This window comes from Petaurus breviceps, unplaced genomic scaffold, assembly GCF_028583685.1.
Source record: "Petaurus breviceps papuanus isolate PSGF00001 unplaced genomic scaffold, PetGlider_PUasm1.0 173, whole genome shotgun sequence".
NCBI lineage: Eukaryota > Metazoa > Chordata > Mammalia > Diprotodontia > Petauridae > Petaurus > Petaurus breviceps.
This window is the reverse complement of record NW_027185759.1, coordinates 31,776,933-31,787,784: the sequence shown is the minus strand read 5'-3', so window position 1 is coordinate 31,787,784 and position 10,852 is coordinate 31,776,933. Positions and strand designations below refer to the sequence as shown.

General features: G+C 40.2%; 1 protein-coding gene across 5 annotated transcripts in view; it reads left to right on the top strand.

Annotated features, from left to right (window-relative positions):
• The window catches only part of TNIK (TRAF2 and NCK interacting kinase), a 433,646-nt gene that overhangs the window by 400,651 nt on the left and 22,143 nt on the right, over positions 1-10,852 (top strand). For 3 of the 5 annotated variants that reach the window (XM_069083584.1, XM_069083581.1, XM_069083580.1), the window contains 4 exons: positions 704-818; positions 1,039-1,131; positions 1,802-1,972; positions 8,267-8,410. In XM_069083584.1, the coding sequence (XP_068939685.1) occupies positions 704-818; positions 1,039-1,131; positions 1,802-1,972; positions 8,267-8,410 (523 nt within the window). The remainder of the gene's footprint in view (positions 1-703; positions 819-1,038; positions 1,132-1,801; positions 1,973-8,266; positions 8,411-10,852) is intronic. The other 2 variants (XM_069083583.1, XM_069083582.1) reach the window with 1 other exon arrangement.

Below are 10,852 nucleotides of genomic sequence, written 5' to 3'. Positions count from 1 at the left end.
ATAGATAGATAGATAGATAGATAGATAGATAGATAGATAGATAGATACACATGTGTAAAAATAAACATCAAGGTAACCAGTACAAATACATACAAGGTAGTTTCAGAGGGAGGGCACCAGCACACAGCCCTAAATCCTAGTTCTGACTGTACCTTGTTGTGTGACATTGGGCGAGATATTATACCTGCCTATCCCTCAGTTTCCCTAAAAGAGAGGAACTACATGAGCTCAAAGTTTCCTTCTTGCTCTAAACCTGTGGTTCAGAATAAAATACATAAAGTACATTATTACAAAAGCACAAAGTACTGCATGAATGGGAAAAGGGGTCGTTGCTGACTCAGGACATCAGGGAAAGTGTCCTGGAGGAGTTAGCATTTGGGGCAGAATTCACCAAGCAGCAGTGGGGAGGAGAGAGCATTCCAGGCTTGGAGAACACCTTGAGCAAATGCTAGGGTACCATGCACACTCCTTGCTTAGTCATTTACTAATCAGAACTTGAGATGGCATTCTCTATAAATACCCAACTCGACGTGAGTAACTTAATACCGGGAAGCACCTGCAGAAAGAGAAGTGCACGGATGGCTGGGTCGGTGGGACTGTGCCTTTGTTCTTTTCTCCAATCTTACTCTTTTCTACTCTTGCTCTTGCTTTGTTGACGGTTAAATGAACCCTCTAAGCTTTGCTTTCATTGGCTGTTTAATAGTATGCCATGGGGAGCGGCACCAAAGCCTCCTTCACCCCGTTTGTTGACCCCAGAGTGTACCAGACGTCCCCCACTGATGACGATGAGGATGACGATGAGGAATCTTCAGCCACAGGTAAGCCACGGCAGCACCATGTTGTTGGGCCTGGGTCTGTTTTCCATATCTGGTCTGTATGTTATATAGGGAACGAAGGAATAATTAATGTAAGACATTTTACTCGAACTAATACTTCAAAGGGAAGTTGTTTGGGTTTTGTTCTGTTTTTAGGTTTACTAAAATAAATTCCTTATTTTCCCTTTTATCCTCCTCTCTTCTATTCTGTTTCTGTTTGGAGCCCAAGGGTATCCGGGGACACTAGAAAAGGCTGGTCCTCAGGGATTTCTGGACTTAAAGGAAGTGCCATACATTTCCCAAGAGCGATTTCTAGGTACAGTGCTATGCACGCAGTAGGCGCTCAATAAATGCTTGTCGAGTGGAATTGAATTGAATTGAACTGAGTTGAATTGAATTGAATTCTTAGGTGTATGTTGCCCACTGCAAGGGTCTGGTTAGTTTAGATAATCTTTCTTCCTATCCGGAAACTTAACCAAAATTCATTGGAGCTTCACTAATCATCAAATTCAGCTTACCAAGACAGATTGGCCCACTGATTTTTGTGGGGGCCCTCTAAAGTCAATCTCTTCTTTACTGTTGGGGGTGGAGGATATAAGAGTTAAAACCAAATACCTAACTTTGTGATATTAACACATAACTAAACTTTGCGATGTTAACACTTAACTAAACTTTGCAATGTTAACATATAACTAAACTTTGCAATATTAACATATAACTAAACTTCCCAGACGGTCCATGTTGGCACGGTACACTTGACCTCATAGTTTATTGCTTCCATGATGGCTTATGACTGAGCTGCTGCTAAGACAAAAGAACAAACAGTCTAAAATGTGTTGGACTCAGAGATTCTTTGGTGTTTTCTCTTCCATGATGCACTCCAAGCCCATTTCAGAAAATAGTCTTGGCCATCTGTCATCTTCACGTCCAGGTAACTTCACATTTAAGGTTCTCATCCTTTTTCTCTTTTTTCTTTGTCTGTTAAGCTCTATTTACCAGTGAGCTACTAAGGCAGGAGCAAGCCAAGCTCAATGAAGCCAGGAAGATTTCAGTGGTCAACGTGAACCCAACAAACATTCGGCCACATAGTGACACGCCTGAGATTCGGAAATACAAGAAACGCTTCAATTCTGAAATCCTCTGTGCTGCTCTGTGGGGTGAGTTATTTCTCTGTTCCTCCTGCTAGTGGTGGAAATTCATCTCATCAACAGGATGAAGATGATTCATGATGGCTGTGGATGCATGTGGAAAGCAAGGATGGATTGAACCATTGGGATTGGGGTGGTGTAGCTCTTACATGGGACCAAGGCCAGCCTTGCTGATGTAGGCAGCCACCAGCATTGTGTGATTTGAGGAAGGCTTGGGAAAGGTGCTCTGTACTCAAAAACATCTCCCTGTCCAGTCTGCCTCGGCACCTAAAATTCTCATCAATTAAAACACAAATGTCACCTCAGAGGTGGTGATGTAACAAGCTGGGCACCTAGTAGGTGCACAGGATAGAGGATTGTACCTGGAGTTAGGAAAATCTGAATTAAAATCTTGCCTCTAACACTTAATAACTGTATGACCCTGAGCAGATCCATTCAGTGAACTCTGCTACTTCATCTGTAAAATGGGGATGAAGATAGCATCACCAAACCCCTGGCGTTGTTTTGAGGATAAGATGAAATGATATTTCTAAAGTGCTTCAAAGATTCTAAGCACTAATGCAAATATTAGCTAGTGTGATAAGGATGATACAAACACAGGGTAATATCATAAACCAGAGACCGTAAGCTGCATGTGTGCTCCCCAAGTGTGAGCTTATCATCAAATATCTAGATCAGGGAAAATCCTCAGAGGCCGGTGAGTCTGTTGCATTCATTTTATAGATGAGATAAGTGAGGCCTGAGGAATTTAAATGAGACTTGTCCAAGTCACCCAGTAAGTAGCAGAGGTAGGATTTGAACTAAGGTCCTCTGACTCCAGCACTAACATTTTTTTTATTATTGTTGTTGATTTTATTGAATCGTTTCAGTCACATTCAACTCTTTGTGACCCCATTTGGAGTTTTGTTTTTTTTTAAGCAATTGGGGTTAAATAACTTGCTCAAGGTTACATGTCCAGTTATTTTGTGTGGGTGCCAAGTATCTTGAGGCCAGAACCGATCCCGGGTCTCCGGACTCCAGGGCTGACGCTCTTATTCACTGCGCCACCTGGCTGCCCCTAAAGTTTTCTTGACAGAGATACTGGAGTGGTTTGCCATTTCCTTCTCCAGCTCATTTTACAGATTAGGAAACTGATGCCAACATGGTTAAATGACTTGCCCAGGGTCACACACAGCTAGTCAGTGTCTGAGGCTGGATTTGAACTTATGAAGAGGAGTCTTCCAACTTCAGGCCTGGTGCTCTATGTACAATGGTACCACCTAGCTGCTCCTCTTTTCATTTTATTCTGCTATTAAGAGGCCTGGGAAGAAAAAGAACTCTCCATTCTCTACTTACTGGGGAGAATGGAGAGTTTCTAGATGGGATAGAAGAAAGTATCTAAAAAGGAAAGCCTAGGACTGAAAAATGAAAGAGGAGTACAGAAAAACAAGACTCCCTTGTAGAGGTGGGTGAGGAGAAGATCTTGACAGAAAGGATGAAGGGAAGGAGATGGACCTTTGCCACACAAGAGTTCTCCAACAAGCATAAAGCTATGCCCAACCAACTTGAGTCTAGACCTTCCCCAGGACACCTCAGGAAGTGCCAGTAATCTGAACAGACCACTGAGACAGATCACCAAGGAGCTGGCAACAGGGGGAGATCCACTTGTCCCACTCACAGAGAAGAGGCAAAAGGTGTTAGTTATTGAGGTATGGAGGTTGCCATATGTAGACCCGCCATGACAGTTGGGAGGTGGCCTATCAGCCAGATGGGGCAGAAAATCTACCAAGACTCTTCAAACCAGCCATTTCCAGCCCTCTTGATTCACATGGAGGCAAATGATATAGCCAGAAGTATCTTGAAATACATCCCTCTAATGACGTGGAAGGTCAGGATAGAATAGTATGATAATAACAGTAACAACAGCAATAATAACTAACATTTATAGCCCCATAAGGCTTGCAAAGCACTTCATGTATTTGAACTCATTTGATTTTCCAAACAACCCTATAAGGTAAAGGCTGTGATTATCTCCTTTTTACGGATGAAGAAATTGAGGCCCCAAGAGAAAAAGTGACATGCTTGGTGACATACCTAGTAATTGTCTAAAGCAAAATTTGAACTCAATTCCTCCTGATTCCCAGTCCTACCTTCCATTCAATAATCTATTTAATAGAAAACTAAGTATTTGAGGGCACAGAGCGCACTTTCAGCTCTTTAAACTGAAGGTTGAGACTTTTGAACAAAAAGGAAGCCATGAAAAACAAACATTGCACCTCAAAGAACAGGATTTGGTGTTGGGAATTATGGCTTATACTTCCATAATGATGATCTATTAACAAAAAATGAGGGACAGTGTGACGTAGTACAACATGGTAGGCACTTAAAAAGTTTTGAATGAATCAATTAATCGATTTAATTTTAAATTTGGAAACAGTATGTTTGTCAGGAAACTGGCATAATCACAGGGACTTTAAGCTGAAATCTGGAAGGAAGAGGCAAGGATTCCTCACTAAAAAATTAACCCAGATACTCTTGAAGAGAAGAGGTTATATGTGGAAAGAAGATCCCTACTGGAGGAGACCCCTCATAATTCTCATGTAGAAATGGGTAGAAACAATAATAATATCATATGGATGTCAGTAATAAAGTGAAATTGAAATCTTAACAATCATTATCACAAGGAATGTAGCCTGGTATGTTCCTGGTGTAGCCAAGGTGCCAGCCTTGGAATCAGGGAAACAAAGACAAATCCTACCTCTCTACACTTAATGGTTGTGTAATGCTGGGCAAGCATTTTTTATTTTTATTTTTAAATCAATTCCTCATCTTTCCTATCTGCAAAATAGTGATTTATCCTTTGAGGGATGTTATAAGAAAACTGTTTTGTTAAGTTTAAGTACATGAGACTTATAATAATTTATTATTATTATTATTATTATTATTATACTCTTATACAGGCTCCCCACCCCTGCTCTTATGGATCTATAACTGAATGGTTGCTCTATGGAATAGGGATTTTGTTATTCAGTCATTTTTCAGTCATGTCCAACTCTTCATGACCCCATTCAGGGTTTTCTTGGCAGAGATACTATGGTGCTTGGTCATTTCTTTCTCCAGCTCATTTTACAAATGAGGAAACTGAGACAAATAGGGTTAAGTGACTTGCCCAGGGTTACACAGCTAATAAGTGTCTCAGGTTAGATTTGACCTCATGAAGATGAGTTATTCAAGCTCCACACCCAGCATTATATCCACTGCACCACCTAGTTGTCCAGAAGAGGGCTTAGACTTATTCAATTTAGACCCAAAAGGCAGAACCAGGTGAATAAGAAGGGTGCTGCTAAGAAGATAGGCTGGATATAAGGAAAAAAATAAGTTCTTCAAAAATAAGGTGGGCAGCCTTGGGAGGGATTGTGAGCTCTACCTCAAAAGAGGGCTTCAAAGAATAAGCCCTTATCTAATCTAGATAAGCCCTTGTCAAGCATGTTATATAGGAGAAGGCTTTGAAGAAGCAACAAGATTTATTTCTGTTAGCAAGAAAGAATCAACTGGTGCTATGGAAGCTATGAGAACTTCAGAAAAAAGCCCATGTCATCTTGGAGTTCAAAAAGTTGTGAGCTAAAAGTGAGCTGGACTCTAGACTTTAGAAAAGCACATTTTTAAAAGTCCAGAAAAAAAGATACGCATGATCCCATTGAAAAAGACTCTAAAAGGAAATGACTCAAAAAGACCAAAACACAAGCCTTTAAGATGTTAAGCTTTTAGTATACCATAATCCCTAGGAGACAGATAAAGGGGAAATGTCTACAAAGGAAAACATTGCTATATAATAAGCTCTCTTAAGTGAAGTAATACCTCAGTATATAACCAGTACATAAGCCTATAAAAACGTCAGGATGTCTATCCAAGTGAATAAAACTAACAGAAAATATTGAAGACCTCAAAAAAGGGGGATTTTTAAGCTATGTTAAGAACAAGAAGATCAAAGACAGGAAATGTCCATAGATAAGGGAAAATGGCACTATGATATCAGATGACAGAGAAGGAAGAACTACTCAATTCCAATTTTAATTCTACCTTCTCCATGAAAGAGAAATAATTTTCATATTGGAAAAGGCTGTAAGATGAGACATGATAGAGAGCACCTGACTGCCTTAAGAGCAAATACAGGTCCAGACAAATTGTACCCTAGAATACATAAAGAAGTTGTCTGACTGCAAACCTACTAGCAGTAGTCTTTGAGAAATCAAGGAAGAAGGGTAGGAGAAGATTAGATATAGTCAAGCGTTGCCTCAGGGATTTGTTCTCACTCTTTTTCTATCTTCAAGTCTTCCTCCTCTACAATCCATCCTTCACTCAGTTGCCAAGATGATATTTCTAAAGTGTAGAACTTTATACTTAAGAATGAATAGATTTGGGGGGAGGGAAGTTGGAAGAACCCACTTGTGAAAAGGGACAGGATCAAAGTAGAGAAAAGAACAAGTGGGAGGTGGGATAGGAGGGAGGGAAATATAGTCAGTCTTTTACAATATATCTACTATGTTATTGTTTTGCATTTGCCGCACATGTACAACCTATACTGAACTGCTTGTCTCCCCAGTGGGGGTGGGTGGCAGGGGGGGAAGGGAATGAATCTGGAATTGAAAGTTTTAAAATCAAATATTCAAATACATATATATATATATATGAAAAAAAAGAATGAATAGATTTTAGAAAATATAAACCAGAGTGGCTGTCATTCACTGGTAAAATTCTAGGATGGATTATTAAACAGATGCCTTGTAAGAGGTGGTGACTATGAACCAGCATGATGGAGGGAGTTATTAGAATAATAAAACAAGGTATATTTTTATTTCAACAAAGCAATGGGAAGAGCACAGGATTTTGAGTAAAAGGGTCTGAAACTTACTGTGACCTTGAGCAATACACTCACCCTCCTGGGCCTCAGTTTTCTTACCTGTAAAAATGAGTGGTTTTGCTACACGGCCTCTGAGGTCCCTTCTAACTCCAACTCTTTAATCCTTTCAAGCAAAGTGAAAAAATGAAGAATAGATGGTAATAAATTAAATCTAGTTATATTTTATCAAGTAGCTATACCCAAATAAGTTTGTTCAATGAATCGATATCATCTTGGATAGCAATTTCTAGTAATGGACCATAGGGGTTAGTCTTTTCCTCTGTCCTGTTCTTGAATTTTACTAACCTCTCAGATTAAAAAAAAAACAGAAGAAAAACAGCATAACATAGAAGATGAGAGTTTATCTCTAAACCATGAAAATCTGAGTTCAAATCCCATCTGTGACACATTCTAGCTATGTGAACTTGGACAAGTCCCTTAAGGTCAATGGTCTAGACATCTATCTAAGACTATGAAATGTAGAAAAGCAGCTGGCCTACATTAGTAGAGGGAGTTTCCTTACCCCCAAGTTACATAAGTCACTGAATCCACAGATCTGTTCCCTATGCCAGATAATATTATAGATTGTCTTTGTAAATGTCATAGAGCTAGGAGATAGCTAATATGTTGACTGATAATGAGGATTCCAAAAATATATCAATGGGCTAGAATGATAGATGGGTATAGACTAGGAAAGGTCTCCCATAGAAGGTGGAATTTTAGCTGAGTCTTAAAGGAAACCAGAGAAACTAAGAGGCAGAGATGGAGGAGCAGGCATTCCAAATTGGAGGGGGGACAGCCATTGCAAAGGCAGAGAGATGGGAGATGAAAGCTTCAAGAAGACCAGCAGGACTGGATAGGAGAGTACGTAAAGGAGAATAAAGTGCATTGGAAGCCTGGAATGGTAGGAATAGACAAATCAAAGAAAGTTTTTACATGTCAGAAAGTTTTGTATTTTGATTGTGAAGGGAATAGGGAATTACTGGTGCTCTTTGACTGGATGAGGGGATGGGGGAAGGGGCTTGTTTGACATGGACAGTACTATACTTCAGAAAAATCATCTTGGCACCTGAATAAAGGATGAATTGGAGGGGGAGAGACCTGAGATTGGAAAACAAAGCTTTGTCAGGTGAGAGGTGATGAACACCTGTACAAGGGTGGGGCTGTGTGAGTGAAGAGAGGGGTAACATATGTAATGGATGTCATGAATGTAGAAATTGCAAGATTTAGCAAGATTCCGTTGGTGGGGTGAGTAGTAGTGAGGAGTTGAGGATATTAGTCAATATTTATTAAGCACCCATTATGTACAATCACTGGGAAACAAAGAAAGGCACAAGACAGTCTTTGGTCTCAAAAAGTTCACAGTCTAATGAGGGAGACAATATGCAAAAATCTGAGTCCCTGAATTCTTTTTAAATCCATAGGTGTAAATCTCCTGGTGGGAACAGAAAATGGACTGATGCTCTTGGACCGAAGTGGACAAGGGAAAGTCTACAGCTTGATCAACAGGAGGAGATTTCAGCAGATGGATGTGTTGGAGGGCCTTAATGTCCTCGTAACAATATCAGGTATGAGTATGATGGCTGAGCACACATGTCTACAGAGCTCACAAAACCTGGTTCTGTAGTCTTGTTTCTGAAGAAGTCAGATAATGCTGTCCCCAGCTTACATGTGACTCACAACCCTATAGCAGCGTGGGCTCAGATACATCACCCAAGTTGTAATGTTGGCACATCATGGCCTAAAAAGGGAAATCTTCCTTCCTACTTGAGCTCCATCAACATAGGGTGTGTTTGTCTCCCTTCTCTGCAGTGCATCTGGATCAAACATAAACTCAGCAACAATGGCAATATGTCTGTGGCTCTCCCGCCTCTGCCAGAATGTACCAAGCATCTCATTAAGGTCTCTGTGCTGTAGCCCAGGATAAATTGCAGTCTAACACATGACACAGAAAAGGAAAATATTGAGCTGAAGGGGTGAGGATGTAGGGAAGGAGGGAGCATTGGCCAAATGTCTGCAGCCTTTTTCTCAGGAGCTGTACAGTGTCTGCACTGGCACCATTTTGGCAGAACCATTCAGCACAATTCAGAAGCATTGTGTCTCCACCTATAGTACCTGTGGGTGAAGTCATTTACTCTGTTACCTTGGGTCCCCCCAAAAAAGAAACTAAGGAATGGACCATTGGGAAAGACCCCAGTATTGATGAACTGAAAATGTCACCCTCAAAACCCAGTGCTGCCTTAAAGGGAAGATCCTTCTTCTTTTCTACTTTCCTCATGCCCCAGCACCCCCATCTTTACCTCTTTGTAGCTCAAGGTGAATTGGTTTTTATGAAGAATCTGTCCATCCTTAGACTTCCCTTGCTGCTGCTGGAAATATTGTTTATTTCACCTCTTCCAATGATCTTTTGTCTGCACTAAGCCCCCTTTTCCATCAGTGGGTACTTCACACTTGTACACACATGAGCTATATGGATTGTGCATGGAAGCATGCTTAACTACTCAGAAATTTCTTCTGTTTTGAGAAGAATATTTGTATTTCCATTTAGCCAATGATATATTTTATTCTTTCCCCCTTTCTATTGGACTATTCATTGTTATTAAAGGGAGTAGAAATTGCTTTAGGAATTAAATCCATCTAATTAAAGGACTCAAATTCGAGTCTGACCTTGCTTTTTTTTAACATTTTGATGACTGTATTCCAATATAATTGGTTTCTGTTTTATTCCTCTACATTTCATGTTATACATTTAAAAATATGATTCTGGAAAGAAGTCCCTAGGTGTCACCAGACTGTCAAAGGGATCCAATGACACACAAAGATTATGAAGAATCCCTGAGCTAAGCACCTTGGCCAGAGTTTTCCATTCTCTTTCATTTATTTCATATAATTTCATCTAATTAGATTCATCCATGGAATGGTAGAGAGAAAGCTGGATCTGGAGCCAGGAAAATTTGAGTTCAAGTGCTGCCTCCAATAAATGCTGGCTACCTGACTTTTGGCAAGATGCCAGCCTATCTGTGCTCGAGGCCAGTGGGGTCCAACTCAGTACAAATGGAGGCCACTAACCCCTACACAAATAAGGATCCCTGCAGGTGCATAGTCACCACATTAACATCATCTGTGTTCTCAGAAAACCACATTAACATTATCTATGTTCTTAGAAAACCACATTTTAACAGTTTCTTTGTTCCTATAAAACTATATATTTCTGTACTATTGTATTTTATTTTGTATTTATATATTTTATTTTATTCTACATTTTATATTTATTTTTCTGTTTCCCAATTACATTTTAATTTGGTTCAGGATGAACTCAAAAGGCAAACATGACTGTCTGTGGCACGTTTGACCCCTCTGCTCTTGGTAATTCCATAAGTTATAGAAACAATGCCAACCTACAATGAGGACTTTCCTTATCCAGGGCCTTCCCATATCCAGGAAATCACAGGTCTAGTCTCCTTAGCTTTGGTTACTCAGGTTAATTCATGGATCGGTACCAAGTTTAAACTTTTGTCAACCACAAAGATATGGTCTGCATCTATGTGTGAAGGAGACACTGCTGGTGTATCATGCTTTCGTGGTAAATCTCCTCTTTGCTTTCGATGCCATGTCTTCATTCAGGGGAGGTGGGGGGTGGGGGGAACACAATCATTTCTACTCTGCTACAAAGCTCAGAAAAGGAAAGAACTAAATGAAAACAGGAACTCAGAATTCTTTGATTGTGCTCAGCAAGACACTGTGGAAGCACCTCATAGATTGGTCTAGGCTGCATTTTCCCACTTTCTGGTCTCTGAAGAAGTGATAGTCCCTTAAAGAGGTTCTTAAGGTTTGAATGTCCATTAGCTGCAGTTCCAGTGTGCAGAGATTTCATGCACTCTAGTCTTTAGGCATATATTTCATCCACAGGACACAAAGCACCTTTGAAATCTATAATCATAAAAAAGGGTGGTAGGATCTGGAGTTGGAAGGCACCTTGGAGATCTAAAATCTGATCCAACCACCTCATT